The sequence below is a fragment of the Notothenia rossii genome (genome assembly GCF_949606895.1).
Source record: "Notothenia rossii genome assembly, chromosome: 6".
Lineage (NCBI taxonomy): Eukaryota > Metazoa > Chordata > Actinopteri > Perciformes > Nototheniidae > Notothenia > Notothenia rossii.
In genome coordinates, this window is record NC_136909.1 from 37,495,125 (window position 1) to 37,512,291 (window position 17,167).

The window sequence follows — 17,167 nt, forward strand, 5'->3', positions numbered from 1 at the left end:
CACCAGGGACACAATCCATGACCTTTTGGGAATGTTATCTGAGGATTAAGGAATATAAAAGCGTAACCACATGTGTGTGTGTGTGTGTGTGTGTGTGTGTGTGTGTGTGTGTGTGTGTGTGTGTGTGTGTGTGTGTGTGTGTGTGTGTGTGTGTGTGTGTGTGTGTGTGTGTGTGTGTGTGTGTGTGTGTGTGTGTGTGTGTGTGTGTGTACGTACGGTTGTTGACCTCTCCTGTGTGGTTGCTCAGAGGGATGATCTCCATCCTCTGCTGTCCGTACAGGTAGTAGTCCAGCTCCTCTGACGTGAGCTTGAACCTGGCCGACGCTCCTTTTCCGCCCTCCTCTCCTCCACAGCTGCTCTTCACACTGGATGACACCACCCCGACCCCCCCGCAGCTCAGCTCTTTGGCCTGATGGAGAAGCCCCACCATCGGATTGTGACCCTGCCGGTTCTCCGGGGGCCCCACCATCATGTGGTCTCCTCCTCCTCCTCCTCCAGGTCCTCCACATACCGGGGCCAACGCCTGCCCAAAGAGTGCGATCTGCTGGGGGACGGGTAGCTGGGAGATCCCCGCCGAGATGGAGATGGAGGAGGACGGGGTGAGAGCTGCTCCAGCTACTGAAGACGAAAGCGTTGAGGAGGCCGTAGAAGAAGAAGAGGAGGTGCAGTGCGAAGAGGCCAGGAGGTGGCTGTGCAGGCGGGACTGGCGCAGGCTGTCCATGGGCATGGAGAGGCGGTCAGGTGAAGGCAGGGGGGCCAGAGGAGCCTTCAGCTGTGCCTGAGGGAAGAGCTGCTGCCAGTGCTGCAGGTAGGACGGGTCCACCTTCAGGAAGGCCGAGCCGCTGGGCTCACCTGGCTTCAGCATGGCTGCTGGGGGGAGGGGGGGTAGGAAGCAGAGAGGAGGAGGTGTCAATCATTGTTAAAGAGGCCAGGGCAGGATGTAGACATGTAAGGGACACACAGCGGATCAAATCTATTCACGGTGGATTTAAGGAAGTAAACACAAAACTGTGTCAAGTTTGGCAGAAAGATGAACATCTAGAAATACAATTTTTTTTAGGGTGAGAGATTTATCACGTTTGAGACAAATATATCACATACATCTCTGTATTTACAAATTAAAATCACATTTTCAGACTTTATAGGATAAATAAAAATGTGTGTTAGCATTAAATGTACTCCCAAGGTGTGAAGCTAATGCTGAGCATATTTCCGGCCTCATCACTCACATTAAATTCTCATTGTGGGGTGCTGAGCCACATCGCAGGTCTCCACCTGATTTTAAGGGTTTCACCTCATGATTAAAAAGGAGCACCTCAGGCAATTTGTTTCATCCTGAACCACATATAGTTTGTGTGAAATCTGCAACATGAACACATGAAACGCAGAATTTGAACATGCACATACATCTTTATTCTCCTGAGTCTGGTCATGTGGTCATGTTGTTGTGTCAATTTGAGACATGTGGTGGATCATAAATGAAAATCTCAATGCATGATAGAGTGTATAATGAATCACTGTTAATTGTAATACATTGAGATTTTTTAATCAACAAAAACAAAAAACAAACATACAAAAGCCTCAAATTAAAGTTTTACATTTTAACAATCAATATTTAAAGTGATTATTTGGTGCATGAGCCTAATTATAAATGTTTCTTAATTTCTATAGAATTGTATGCATTTAGCGCAGTCTGGTTTCACATAGTTTCCTTACTGTTAATGACCTTGACTCTCAAATATATGCTTCAAACTGAGCTAAAAAGGATCAAATTAGACGTAGAAATCTAACTTTAAATTTACATTTTGGTAAATTACCAATACAGTATGTAGCCCCTATGTTGACATTATGTTAACGTTTCCAGTAGTTCTAAACTATTTATTAGGTCTGGTACTCTTCATTTTAACAGCCTGGATTTAACTTTAACTGAGTATCAACTTTCATATGTTTCTGATTAAAATAAATACACTTGAATATTTCTGGTAAATAGTTTAGTATACAGTATGTTTCTATTTGAGTTTAAGATGCAGACAGGTTGTTTCAGTTCTCTCTGACACTATTGTTTTACCTCTATGATAAACGTGTGTAAATAAAGTTACACTTGACCCTATTTAAATCTTTAAAAGCTGTAATACATATGGTACATTCTATCACATTTAAAGTATCAGAATGACTAATTCTAGCAGAAAAAGTATTTCATAAAATTATCTTATAACTTTAATACTTTCGTGAGGATATATAATTTCACATTATCACATTTCTAAATCTATTTTCTATTCTATGCCAAAATAATTACCAGAAAAGTATATTTTGGCGAATAAAAAGCATGTTTAAACGCTATTTCTCAGACATACAATGTGTATAAGCTCTATAGCCAACAAATTACTGTGTAAACTGACTTTAGTCTGGTTCGCCCTCCACTTCAGCCTGCTCTGCTCCGCTGTCTCGGTCTCGGATGGATGTTTTAGCGCCGATTTTACGCACGCCAAGCGCAAAAAACGCACCAAATAAAAGCAATCAAACCATTCACGCGCACTCACGCACACTTCGGATAAGTTTACGCTGTTAACCTCGCAGAGCACAAAAGTTTCATCAGAATAAATAAATAGGTCCGGTTAAGTCCAGGTCAGATCGGCGGTCCGGCGTGCTGTCCGTGGCCGAATAGAGGCAGTGGTGGGCGGGTAGAGAGGTGGGAACGCTCCGCTGGGTTTCCCCGGAGTTTCTCGGGATGTTATGTGAAAGTTGTTGAAGCGCAGATGAGGCTTACTGCGGTCAGAGTGTCTGCGTATCCTTTGCGCTGATTTCCGGGCAGCGGTGGAAGGTTGTTCCCTCCTCCGGGCTGCGGTGAACCATCGATGGGAGCCGGGACACTTCGTTGCGTCCTGCGCGTCTCCGGAGCCAAAACTACCGAAGCGACTGCTGTGCGAGCTTCTCTCTCTCTCCTTCCCTCCCTCCCCCCTCCATCCCTCCCTCCTTCTCTCTCTTCCATTCACTTGCCCTTTACCCTCCCCTTATCTCCTACAGTCCCCCCACCCCTCTAATACACACGTATTATTTCTCCCTCAGTCTCTTTCTCTACTCTCACTCTTGCCTTTCTCCTCTTTTCTTTTCCCCATCTTCTTTTTTCCTGTGTTCCTTTTCTCAAGTCTCAGCCTTCCCCTTCGGTTTTCGGGTTTCTTCTCCTGTACAGATACAGTTCAGTTAAATTAGATTTTAATGATGTTTATTGACACTATATGATCAACACACATAACCTGTGTGTTTTACTCTATGTAGGTTGATTAGACTGTAAAATGTAATGTATGGGCTTTGCAGCTCTTGAACAGTAGCTCTGTGTTGTCTTTATGTTTGTATTGTATATCTTATATAGATACGCTTATTCAAAGGATAAAGATACTGTCTGTCCGCACATTATTGAATTGCATAGGCTAAAGAGACATAAGGAACTTGTTTTTCATTTTAGTTTTGAATGAGTCAGTATTGCTGTTTTTTTTTTGTCAAAGAAAAACAATCTTTTTACCCGTTTTGCATTCCTCTTACAGACCAGAAGAAGGAATCAACAATTTCACCTCCTGGGCCCTGCCGTGGTGCCCTTGAGCAAGGCACCGGACAACCCCCCACCCCATCACTAGTGATAAACCATAGAATGTAAGCCATTACTTTCTTAAAAGTTTCTAATAAATTGTGCTATGGTGGCCGACAGGTGCAAACACGCTACAATGGCCCAACACATTTTCATGTGGAAAAACGCGCAGCACAAAGGTTTTTCAGAAAGACTACCTAAAAACATTTTAATTAATACTCAGCAGCCTTTTAAAATGTTATAGGGTCCTGTGTTTATGAAATGTTTTGTACGGTAGCCAACAGGGGCAAACATGTTACGGCCCAAAACATTTCTATAAGGAGGAACGGGCTGCATGTTAAAAAAAACTATGCAAATATAAATACACAAATGTGCCAAAACACATGCAAATGAAGAAACATCTTCACCAACTTGACAACACATGCGCAGAGTTTACTAAAACGAAACCCTGCAAGTTCAAAATGCTACAAGAAGCTCAAAACACCATGGAAACAGGCACAGTAAAGAGTGATGCACACAGCTGGGACCGCATTCGGGATTATAAAGTTGGCTAGTAAGCAGTCTCATTAATCACTGTAATTTAGTTTGTCCAACATGACCAACAATGACCAACCTCTTTGCTAATTATCATATTTCATGTTAAATGGTCTCTTCTAATTTTTGGACTAGCATTCACCATTCACAAACACTCAAAAGCCCCTCTCACACATGATATAGACGTATGTGAGAATGCAACTGTCCAATTCATTTGGACTGGACACTAAAGAAACTTTAAACTACCAGGGGCCTCATTTATAACGCCTTGCGTAGGATTCACGTGGGAAGGTTGCTTACGTAGTACAAAGCAAAAAAATAGGTACAGACATTTTCCGACATTTTCCGATTCACCAAACATTGTGTACCGGCGAGGGAAGTGCGTACGGCACCTCCTACGCCGGTTTCCCTTTATAAATCCCAATCGACTCGAAATGCGGCGTAGCTTTTGCGGGCTTCACGTAACGCCCATATTTGCCTATAAATAGTCAAAGAAACTCCCATTCATTCATTCATTTTGACTGACTGCATGAAGAAGATCGCAGGAAATGACGACAGAACAGCTAAAAAAGACATCTCACACCGTGTCAGATTTTGGTTCTTTTGGGGAGGTGGAGATAAATCATATTGTTGGGTGGATGCAGTTTGAACCAGAGTAGCAGCATGGAGGTCGGATCGTCACCAAAATAAATAAATAACCGAAAAAGGTTAATGACAAAAAAAATACACATAGCCTAACCTTCCTCAGGCAGTGTGTTTGTACCGGGGACAGGAGACCCCCCCTTGATGAGAAACTAAGAAATTATCGGGGAATCCCTCCGGAGTGGAGTCATGACGACTGGATCTGAATATTTTTTTTGTATTTGGTAGTTTGTTTTCCAGCTTTCGATCAGCAACTATATATCCATAATCCACCAGTTAAGGGAAATACAACTAATGTGTTGTGTTATATTAGCTGTACAATTGACCACATATGGTGCTCTTAGTTTCCATAACTCCTGTGTTTTACGCGCGACTTATCAAGTCTTGGCAAACGGCATAAAACACGATTAAACGTGATAGTATATGAAACCATGCTCGTATCTACAACCTATAGAAATGCAACACGGCGTCAGTTTAGACGTAATTCTGTCCTCCCGCTTACCGCATCATTTATGAGAAAACATTTCATAACATTAACACAACATATTCGAGGTGGTTTTAAATAACATATCCGTATTTATTTATTTCTCCAAGTTATGTTTTTGTGTGCACTGAGGAGTCTCAAACAGGCGTTTGTTTAATCATTTTAAGATTGGCTTTAATCAATGTTTGAAAATGAGTTCTTCATAAATGATAAATGAGAGGTAACATTTTATTTATGGTATTATTTCCACATATTTCTCTCCATTCTTCCTTCTGCCAACGGTGTTGCAGTTTCTCGTCTCTCCCGTTGTTGTGCTTAGTGCGTACGCATGGGTTAGAGTTTGCGTGGAGGACCGCACATTTTCCCATCAAGTTAGTATTTTATAAATCGCAAAAATTGCGTAGAAATTGCCGTACGCCATTTTTTACCGCTTAGGTGACTTGATGTCCAATTCAGCCCGTCAGTGAACAGAGCCGTTAATGCCCAGAGAATTCAGTGCAAGCAAGTAGGTTTGTTGATCAAAATTCCTTTGTGGCTGACACAAAACATAAAGAAAAGAAACAAAAAAAAGAGGGATGTTTACAGGAAGACTGTATGAAATTGACTTGAATTGAAATTGAAGAGATGATTTGGGAATTCTTATCAGTAAAAGCCAACAAATTCAAGGAACGACAAGAGAGAGAGGTTGTTCATGACCAAACAGTGACTGGCTATAGCGACCGCAGTGAAATTCACTGCTTGTCTTGCATCTTGCACATCCAGGCACTACTCCTCGCCTGAACCAAATGGAGTATTTCCAGTAATTCAGCATATTTCTGATCAAAAATAGTTTTATTAAGTTATTTAGAATGTTTCTGACACGGAAAGTCTCCTGTCAAGTGAAAGCGATACTCCGGACAATGTGCAGTCCTGATTCTCTGGATATTGTCTGGAGTTTATTTAGAAAATGGCTCCAGAAGTAAGCAGACTAACAAGGAAGTTGCCGGCCTAACCATGGGCGGCAATTTGGGTTCAGTGAAAGGCCCCAGGACGCTTTGACACGCCGACGCGCGCAGCCAAGAACCCAAGTGGATAACTCACGCTACCGGCTAAGCCATAACGAGATAGCCCCTGTGTTGATACGTCAACAACATAGTCATTCATGACTTGGCCCAGCGCCATATAGCAGACTGTAAGATAGACCCCAACCAATCGGCTTCTTACACAACTTCAAAAAGGATGGGTAAGGGGTCAGGGATCTACTTTAATTATTTCTACTTACCAACTTGAGTGCAAAAGAGCGCTTGGTCTGACCTGCAAGTAGGGCTGGGCGATATATCGAGTTTACACGATACATCGTGGATTGCACTACATGCGATGTCGTAAATGACCACATCGTGAACATCGAGTATTATGTTGTCAAATCAGTTTCCCGCCGCGGCCAAAATGAGCTTTCCTTTCTCCCTCATATACACAGTAACACACGCAGGCACACACGCAGGCCCCGCCCAACTTGCACACAAACATTACACACACGCACAGTGAGGCATTTGTTTTGAGGAGAGCGAAAGAAAGGTTAGCTAGTTTAAACCTTAGCACAACATGTTATTTTTTTTTTGCATGTCTTGTGAATGCAACGCTGGCATAATATGATGTGGCCTGCTGACATGGCCCGTGTTTAATTCAGCCCAGATGCGGTGACTGCAAGCCAAATCCATGAATGCGGCAGGCAGGTGTCCAAAATAAAGTCGCACCGGTATGAGGCGCAGCGAGAACCACGCACCTGTCAGACTAGCCATTGTGCACATTTACATTTCAGGAGAATAATGAAGATGGTTGTTCCACTCCGTTTCTCACGAGACCAGCGCGCTGCTGTTTGCATTAGTGTGGACTGGACCGACTGAGCTGACACCGGCAGCCTTAATAATTGTGGAAGGATGGACCCCCATCCCGTGAAAAAAAGGAGGAAAGGTGGTGCAGAGAGGGAAAGGGAGAAAAAAGCACGCGAGAAGGAGGCAGCGAAATGTGCTAAAATCACAGATGTATTCAGAACCCCCCGTATGGTACAGAATGACGAAGCAGAAAGTAAGTTAGCCAACATTATGAGCCACATTTCTTTCTATATTGTAGCCTGATGTGCACATCGACTGACTGTCAATAAAACAGTTTCTCAGTCCAATGTTAAGTTAGTGGCAGACCCTGTGTGACTGAGACTGTGAGGCTACAAAAAACCCAAACCTCCTTAATGTTACTCAAGGCAAATATATGTAGGCTAATATAACCGTTAGACTGCAGCTAACTGTGGGCCTATACAAGTATATATTTTTTGTGTGTTGGTTAAAATCGTTTTAATAGAAACCACGAATGAAGACAGTATAAATAACAATGTTTTAATGCAGACATATGTTGCAGGGAATACTAGAATCATAATACTGGCTTGACTGTAAACATCAAGGGGTTAAATAAAAAAAATGTATGTGGTTTAGAGGAAATTTCAGAATATCGCGATATATATCGTGTATCGCGATATATATCGTGTATCGCGATATAGTCAGTAAATATCGCGATATAATTTAGAGACCATATCGCCCAGCCCTACCTGCAAGTCTGTATGTTGTGAGGAGCCCTAGATCCTGCCGTTTTGTTGGCACCACTACAACACTATACATAGAATAAAACAAATAGCAACTGACTCCATACATCTATAGGGCAGAGCATAATCAGGCAGATATCATGGGGTCATAAAGGTAAAATCAAAAAGTGCCATGGCAAAATCATCCACACATCCTTGCAAAATTCAAGTTTCTTGATAAAGGGATTGCTTTCTGTGATAATTGATGAGATACTGTGCTTGGCAAGTGTATACATGCTAGCCAGCCACAAAGCTATTGAAGAGTGGAATAAATACAGACTTGTTTGCCAACATTTACCTCACTTATTAGCTTGGAAAAGCTTTTTTAAAGTAAATTACGCTATGTGAAATAGCAGTTTATTCTTTTAGCAACCCTGTTTATTTAGTAATTTATTTTCTCCCACGATACGTTCATTATGAACGTATCTGAAATACGTTTATTTTCTACATATCTTCAAGAAACGTATTTTCTCCCACGTTACGTTCGTTATGAACGTATCTCAAATACGTTTATTTTCTACATATCTTCTAGAAACATATTTTCTCCCACGTTACGTTCGTTATGAACGTATCTTAAATACGTTTATTTTCTACATATCTTTGCCATTTAGTGTCTTGCTTATAATAATTATAATAGTCATTTATAAATATCATTTTAGAGCACACATTTGAAATCAGTAGGCGAGGCTGTAATTTCGCCAGCTGTTACTCTCATGAGCGAGGCAGAAAATAATAGTTTTAACATGCCAAAAAGCTGCTGTCGTTTATTGCACCTCAAACATTAAAACAAATCCAGAGTTACGTGTTTCTGTACTTCCTCTAAGAAGAAAGGACAGTAACAGAAGATCTCTGTGACGCCAGATGTGGTGTCACAGAGAAAAAAAAACAGTTTTGGATGGCCGAAGACACTACACTACCCATAATCCCCAGCTATCGTTTGGGACTACAGTCCCGTTGACAAACCCCGTGATTAATCTTCAAGCTCTGGGATTGGATGTTGGAGTGCGCCAAGGTTACGCCGAGCGCCAAGCTCTTTGAAATGGAACGAAACTACGGCAGACTATTCAAAACTGGACTCGAACGCCCCCCCAGAACTACACATGCTGGCTATTGTGTTTCGCAACATGTTCTCTATGGCACATCTCTACTGGGAATTGTAGTTTAAAGACGTTTTCGTTTTTCCCAAAATTAGAAGTTGACAGTATTAAACTGTGTACAGCCTTGGAGGTTTAGGCGATAGGAAACACATTGGTGTGTACAAATTTAAAACATGTAATTACTAAAAGGGTGAAAATCACTTGTATCCATAATGGGCAGCATTAATATATACCCACATGACAGCTCATTGTTACTTTGTAATTCTACTCCACAACAATTCAGAGGTTAACCTGGTATTTTTACTCCACTACATTAATTTTAGTTACTTTGCAGATTCTGATTAATGTTGTGAAATACAAACAACCCTTAAAGCCGACTTTAGTTACACCTGAGTAAAATTCAGGGATAGGTGATTGTCAAGTGCCAACAATCAGGAGAGATATTTGATAGTTGGTGCTTGAGAAGACTAAACATTTATCTGCAGATCTCTATAAAGTATATTAATTACTCATTATTCTCTTCTAATAGTTAATTAAAAACGGTATATAATTGCTATCTTGCACATCCCTTTCAAGATTTCAAGATGTTCTAAGGTTTATTGACATATCATATACACAACTACAGTGTAGTTATGCAATGAATGAAAAACGTGGGTCACAGATTCCTCAACAGTGCATTACAAGACATCTATCAATATGTGTGTATACCTCCACCATTAAACTGTCAAATTCTGCACATTTCTTATAATATCTACATACATTAGAGTATAATTAATGTGTATAATATCAGTTAAAATAAGTTCTTCATAACATTGCAGGAAAGCAATATATTAGACGTTAAGTACTTTGTCACGCTTAATATTTATCTGTAGATTGATACCCCCAAAGCTTTTTTATTATTTGAAAGAAGACCTTAACCTAAAGTATTATTTAATGTGTTAATAAAGGTTAATTAGTTTGTCTGTTTTGCACATCCTCATATTAATATCTTTGTACATCGTGCACTAAACTGTTTTATTGTAGAGATCACTTACAGTATCTTCTTGATTTTGTATGTTGTATATTTCTATCATTGACCTTCTACTCTCCCCCTATGAAAGTATGTACTCTTAATATTTTTTTTATCAAGTAACATTATTCAACAAAAATAACATTATTCAACTAAAATAATTCAATAACATGCTTTAACCACTAGGCGGTTCACACAAGGTACACACAGCATACTAATAATAACTTTGTATTATTAGTGTAGGACACTTATGTATAACATCTAAAAATGTGTAGTTTTATTCATGTTGTTGCATAATTTTACAGGATATTGCTGTACTATTTCTCATGTTTTACTTCTACACAATAATATCTAATCTGTAAAACATCACAGACAGAAAGGCATATCCGTCATTTAATGGTAAGCTATTGAAATTGTGATTCCATAGATGTGTCTCCCATCACCCAAATCCCCTGACTATTCTCTCAACTCAGTATTTACATTCTTATATTCAAAGACAATCAGTAATATCTTTAAAAACTACAAGTCCTTTTCTATCAGCTGTGCACCATTTACGGCTACAAGGCATGCTAAAAAGCCCAAGATTATAGAATTAAACGAAAATATAAAAACAAGGATAATTGTGTGTTATTGTTGAGTAAATAACAGTGTGTTATTTAGAAAAGAATAACAAATTAGAAGGAAAAAAAGATTTTCTAAAATACAGATTTCAGTATTTTGAGGCTCTAAGCCCCATTTATTTTCCTCACAGACGGGAAAAAAAGTCCGAAACTATACGATTTAAAATAAAAACAAGTAAATAAAAAGATAAAACACTGGCATATAATTTACGTTAGAATAAATAGAGTGGTTTTGAATAATAGATGAGAGAAAAATCTACGTCAATATACAGCCCCGTCCACTTTTGGGGAAACCAACGCTGTCATTTGAACGGCGATCAAGCCTTAAGCCACAGAGATCTTCTGTTACTGTCCTTCCTTCTTAGAGGAAGTACAGAAACACGTAACTCTGGATTTGTTTTAATGTTTGAGGTGCAATAAATGACACAGCAGCTTTTTGGCATGTTAAAACTATTATGTTCTGCCTCGCTCATGAGAGTAACAGCTGGCAAAATTACAGCCTCGCCTACTGATTTTAATTTAACCATATATCGAGCCCGATTCTCAATTTAAAATGTGTGCTCTAAAATGATATTTATAAATCACTATTATCATTATTATAAGCAAGACAATAAATGGCAAAGATATGTAGAAAATAAACGTATTTAAGATACATTCATAACGAACGTAACGTGGGAGAAAATATGTTTCTAGAAGATATGTAGAAAATAAACGTATTTGAGATACGTTCATAACGAACGTAACGTGGGAGAAAATACGTTTTTTGCTAAACGTAATTGAGGATGCAGTTTAGTTCTGTGGGAACGTAATTTTTAGGAGACAGGGTTGTCTTTTAGATGTCAAACAAGATGGTGTCACACCTCTATGAAACCTGATGTACTTATGTACTTATGATTCTGTTTTCTTCAAGTTTGTACTTTGTTGGTCGAACGCACTTATTGTAAGTCGCTTTGGATAAAAGCGTCAGCTAAATGCAATGTAATGTAAGTCACGACATCCTTCGTCCGATTTTGACTCAACATCCCTCAAACGTCATAACAGTCAGAATGGTTTGCTTTCTGAAGTCGAACAAATTTTGAATTTGAGAATAATTTGAAATTACTCTGCATTATTTGAATGTCCAGCACACACAAACATAAATGTATGTCATTAAAAATAGATTTTTAAAGCACCTTCTGAAGGCCAAAATACAACGCCACAGCGCACGTCAAAACAAATCAAAACAACTGCCTTATGCATCTGTCCTATTTCCAGCATTTAAACCTCTGTAAAAAAACACATTTAAATTTTTTTTTTCCCATTGCTTGAACATGCGTCTAAAACAAGAACGCCAATGACAAACTAACGGATTGTTTCCGTTTGGTTCGGGTCATGTACCGTGAAATTGTTAAAAAAAAGTGGAAGAGTAAGGTTTTGAAAAGCTTTTAATTAATAAATAATAGGCTACAATTGTTGTGTTTTTACAAGTTACTATCATCAAAGGAAATAAAGCTGACGCATGCTCAGAATGTTGTTCTCTGACATGTGGTGTGTTGTTGCTGTAGACTTCATCGCCACCTACTAGCCTGGGATACTTGTTCTGAACTTATGCCTATACTGTAGGTTTTTCAAATACCAGTTTGAGCCAGAAGAGGTGAAATATACCGGTAACAACGTTCTGCTAATGAGAAAAAAAGCGGCATCAGTCTCACAAGCACCAAAGGTTTCTTCTCAGGAAAGGTAAAACTGTGATTTTGAGAAGCCTCTCATATTTCTATTCATTTATCTTGAGGAGCTTTGAGCTGATCTGTCAATGGTGCAACTAGGATTATCATTATAAAATGTATAATTATCAGAGGGAAGTAACCAAGTACATTAACTCAAGTACTGTACTTAAGTACAATTTTGAGGTACTTGTATTTTACTTGAGTATTTCCATGTTATGCTATACTTCTACTCTACATTTAAAAGGTAAATAATGTAATTTTAATCCAATACATTTATTTAACAGTTTAAGCTACTATTAACAAAACACATCTCTAAAAATGAAACTATATTTCAAGGGAACAAACTCTTTAAGTCAAAAAAGAGTCATATTATTTAAATACTTTACAAAGGCCCATCAGAACATTGTTTGTGTACAACAGTAAAATTCTACTTAAAGCAAGAATAATATCTAAATATAATTATATACACACATGAAGGCCTTATTTCTGCACACTTTTTTTATTTTAAGGACATTTAGCTGACAATGCTTTTGTACTTTTACTTCATTAAGAATTTGAATGCAGTACTTGTACTTTTAATGAAGAATTTTGATAATAATGTACAGTATAGTACTACTACTCTAGTAAAACATCTGAATACTTCTTCCACCACTGATTATTTGTATTATTACTGGTCATGTAGCAGGTCATCCTGCTGTCAGCTCACCTCAGCTGCTTTATCTAGCTTACGTGTGTGTGTGTGTGTGTGTGTGTGTGTGTGTGTGTGTGTGTGTGCGTGTGTGTGTGTGTGTGTGTGTGTGTGTGTGTGTGTGTGTGTGTGTGTGTGTGTGTGTGTGTGTGTGTGTGTGTGTGTGTGTGCAGATTACAGTCAACCCCATTGTGTTTTCTGGGTCTGACTTGTTATCCACGACTCCAAGCTTTCCCACCAGTCTGCTGCTTTCTCTTGCTCCCTAACACACACACACACACACACACACACACACACACACACACACACACACACACACACACACACACACACACACACACACACACACACACACACACACACACACACACACCCACACACACAAACACACAGTACGTGTCTGTATATCACTCATTGTAAGCTGCTGTGGATAAGAACATCAGCTAAATGCCTGAAAACATAAATGTGTGTGTGTGGGGGGGGGGGGGGGGGGCGGGGGGGGGGCACGGTGTGTGCGTTGTTATGACTGGCGTCGCCCTGACAGGCCCCATTTGTCATCCTCGGGATCTCTGGTGGATTGATAACGAACAAGCACACAAACATAAGTGTCTGAAAATGAACTCTCGTCAGCTTACGGCAACTTTTTCAGCCCAGAGGAATGTGGAGCAACAATAGACCGTCTGATTGGCTGAAGCTCAAGTTCAGGGTTGACGGTAGCCAATGGGGAATTCACTGAGTTGGGAGTTTGAATCCCGGGTCTGCCAGTATAAGTTAAACAGATTTGTTCACCTATATATGGCTATAGCTATAAGTAACTTAGTTAGTTTGATGTAACTCAAGACTGAACATATATTATTAAATATTAGGCAATGTAAACTTATTTACAAATTAAGTGTATTTTCAGGATTTGTAGGAAAGTGTGTGTGGATGAAACAAAGACAGGTTCTGACATTAAAGGAAGAAAAATTAGGTTTATGTCTACTCTTACGTCTTTTTGCTCCTTTTTAATCCAGCACTTTAAAATCAGACAGACAAAGCTCTTCCAGTAAATAAAGCTAGAAGGAACTTAGGATTTGAGTCTTTGCAGACCATTTACATACACAACATATATAACTACAGGAAAGGGTAAACCCAAAAGGCAGAATAGGGCCCCTATAAGGAATGATTTCAGGTGTTTTACGTTAATTTGGTTCCACATTGTAACATATATAATTTTCCTACGTGCATCGATCAGGAAAAATCAAAATGTTGAATATTTGCTTAAAAAAATCAGATATTTGGTGAAAGGGAAATAAGATGTGACACTTAACTTCAAAGGTAAACTTTAATTAAACTAGCCTGATTTGATTATTCAAATTATATTTCAGGTATTTCTAGACAAATCAAATTGGCAAAGCTTTATGTTAATAGATGTATGAACTATAAATGAATATACCTTTTAACGCATTAAAACAATTTTCTAAGGGTTGTTTAATGTTAACTCTCTATAAAGTCGGTCAGAATTGATGGGATATTTGATCTGTAATCTATGTTTTATCATATTTCCTGTTATTTGAGCTGTATATTTTTTTAAACTGCCGTTCATTTTTGTAATGTAAGGACCTACTTGTTGTAAGATTCCAGAAAGTATTATTTTTCGACTTCATCATCATCATCATCATCATCATCATCATCATCATCATCATCATCATCATCATCATAATAATTTGTCCATAATTACAGTTCTCTTCCACATTGTGGCTGCTGGAGATAAAAAGCTATAAAAAAAGGAAAAGGCAGAGCGGGTGTAGAATTAGGTGTTTTCATCCATTGATTAATGGCTTTCTAAAGCAAAGCACATCGGAGGAGAGGGCCGATCAATAAATTAACTGCCCAAATTCATCATTTTCTACAACAAAAGCTAATTATTTAGACGGCTGCAGGAAAAGAAAAAACACGATATTAACAAGGGTTCATTTAGCAGAGTGGTGTATTCTTGCATGTGAGAACACTGCAGAGCTGCTGATCACATTTAAAATAAACATGAAGCATTTAACTGATATCACAGTTTATCAAAAGGATGGAAAAATATTTATATTTTAGTGCATCCACAGGGGTTAAAATACAGGGAGCTACATGGAGTCCAGCTCCCGTGAAACAGCCTGAAAGCTTCATTTGAGAAATAGTGGCTCTAAGATATCAGCATTTTGCCTTGCCTGAACCAAACGGAATATTTCCAATGTAAATACTTCTCACCATGCTAATCATCTGTTTGTGTGAACAGGAAAACATTTGGACCTCATCCTGTGGATTTTGTCCAAAATGTATATGAAAATATAGCTTTCCCACTTCCTATTCTCCTACCTTCAGTGCCCTTCCTCTGAACACACCCATCTTTAATCCCTGCCTTAATTTCCATCTCAGCTACAAATTTCTAAGTATTTGTGAAAAATAGCGTCACTATTGTACGATTTTCCACGTGAAAAAAGCCTTGTTTTCCTATTTTAGTTGAACTTTGTGTAAGGGTGTAGATTAGGCAACAAAAGAACCCATTCAATTATGGAGTGGATGGGTCACTGGACAGATACACTTGATTTTTACTTCGGATACACTGTGTTATTGGAAATAAGTATTGGTGAAGGTCTAAAGTGCATTACATTACATTGCATTTAGCTGACGCTTTTATCCAAAGCGACTTACAATAAGTGCATTCGACCAACAAGATACAACCTTGAAGAAAACAGAATCATATAAGTACATCAGGTTTCATAGAGCTAAAACATTTCAAGTGCTACTCAACTGGCTTTAGAGTCAGTCTGCGCCGGAAGATGTGTAAGGTTTCTGCTGTCCTGATTTCAATGGGGAGCTCATTCCACCATTTTGGAGCCAGGATAGCAAACCCAAGTGTTTTTGCTGACGGGAACTTGGGTCCCTCTCGCAGTGTGGGTGCAGAGAGCTGTTTGGCTGATGCAGAGCGGAGTGCATGTGCTGGGGTGTACGGTTTAACCATGTCCTGGATGTAGGAAGGGCCAGATACATTCGCAGCATGGTACGCAAGTACCAGTGTCTTGAAGTGGATTCTAGCAGTTACTGGAAGCCAGTGAAGGCAGCGGAGGAGCGGCGTGGTGTGGGAAAATGCAGGAAGGTTGAAGACCAAACAAGCCGCTGCATTCTGGATGAGCTGCAGAGGTCGGATGGCACATGCAGGTAGACCAGCCAGGAGGAAGTTGCAGTAGTCTAGGCGTGAGATGACGAGAGCCTGGGCCAGAACCTGCGTCGCTTTCTGGTGGGGATGTATCCTCCTGATGTTGTAAAGAGTGTATCTGCGGCAGCGGGTTGTAGCAGCAATGTTTGCAGTGAAGGACAGTTTGTTATCTAGGATCACACCCAGATTCCTTGCAGTCTGAGTCGGGGGAACAACAGAGGTGCCGATGTTGATTGTCAGGTCAAAAGTGGGACAATATTTTCCCGGAAGGAAAAGCAGTTCAGTCTTGTCAAGGTTGAGCTTGAGGTGGTGAGCAGACATCCACCGAGAGATGTCCGCTAGACAAGCAGAGATGCGTGTGACGACCTGGGTCTCTGAGCAGAGAAAGGACAGAATTAATTGGGTGTCGTCAGCGTAGCCGTGGTATGAAAAACCATGCGGGCTAATGACAGATCAGAGCGAGTTTGTGTACAAGGAGAAGAGGAGGGGACCAAGAAGAGAGCCCTGTGGGACCCCTGTAGTTAATGGACAAGGGTCGGACTCTGACCCTCTCCAAGTTACCCTGTAGGTACGGTCTTTGAGGTATGAGGTGAGAAGGGAAAGTGCAGAGCCTGAAACTCCAAGTTCTTGGAGAGTGCGAAGGAGGATCTGATGATTCACCGCGTTGAATGCAGCAGACAGGTCCAGAAGGATGATGACAGAGGAGAGGGAGGCTGCTTTAGCCATGTGCAGTTCCTCAGAGACAGCAAGGAGAGCAGTTTCTGTTGAGTGACCTGCCTTGAAACCAGACTGGTGCGGATCCAGAAGGTTGTTCTGATGGAGATAACAGGAGAGTTGTTTAAAGACAGCGCGTTCAAGTGTTTTAGACAGGAACGGGAGGAGAGAGACAGGCCTGTAGTTTATAACATCAGACGGGTTGAGAGTGTTTTTTTTTAGGAGAGGGTTTACTCTTGCCTCCTTGAGACTGTTTTGAAAGTGACCAGAAGTTAGAGAAGTGTTGATGAAATGG

The 17,167-nt window shown here is 39.9% G+C and overlaps 1 protein-coding gene across 4 annotated transcripts in view; it reads right to left on the minus strand.

Annotated features, from left to right (window-relative positions):
* Positions 1–2,861, minus strand: part of prdm6 (PR domain containing 6) — a 157,877-nt gene extending 155,016 nt beyond the window's left edge. For 2 of the 4 annotated variants that reach the window (XM_079690584.1, XM_079690587.1), the window contains exons 1-2: positions 2,400–2,861; positions 217–870 (exon numbers count right to left, since the gene is read on the minus strand). In XM_079690584.1, coding sequence (XP_079546710.1) covers positions 217–865 — 649 coding nt within the window. In that variant the 5' untranslated portion in view covers positions 866–870; positions 2,400–2,861. The remainder of the gene's footprint in view (positions 1–216; positions 871–2,399) is intronic. The other 2 variants (XM_079690585.1, XM_079690586.1) reach the window with 2 other exon arrangements.
* Between the last annotated feature and the right edge of the window lie 14,306 nt (positions 2,862–17,167).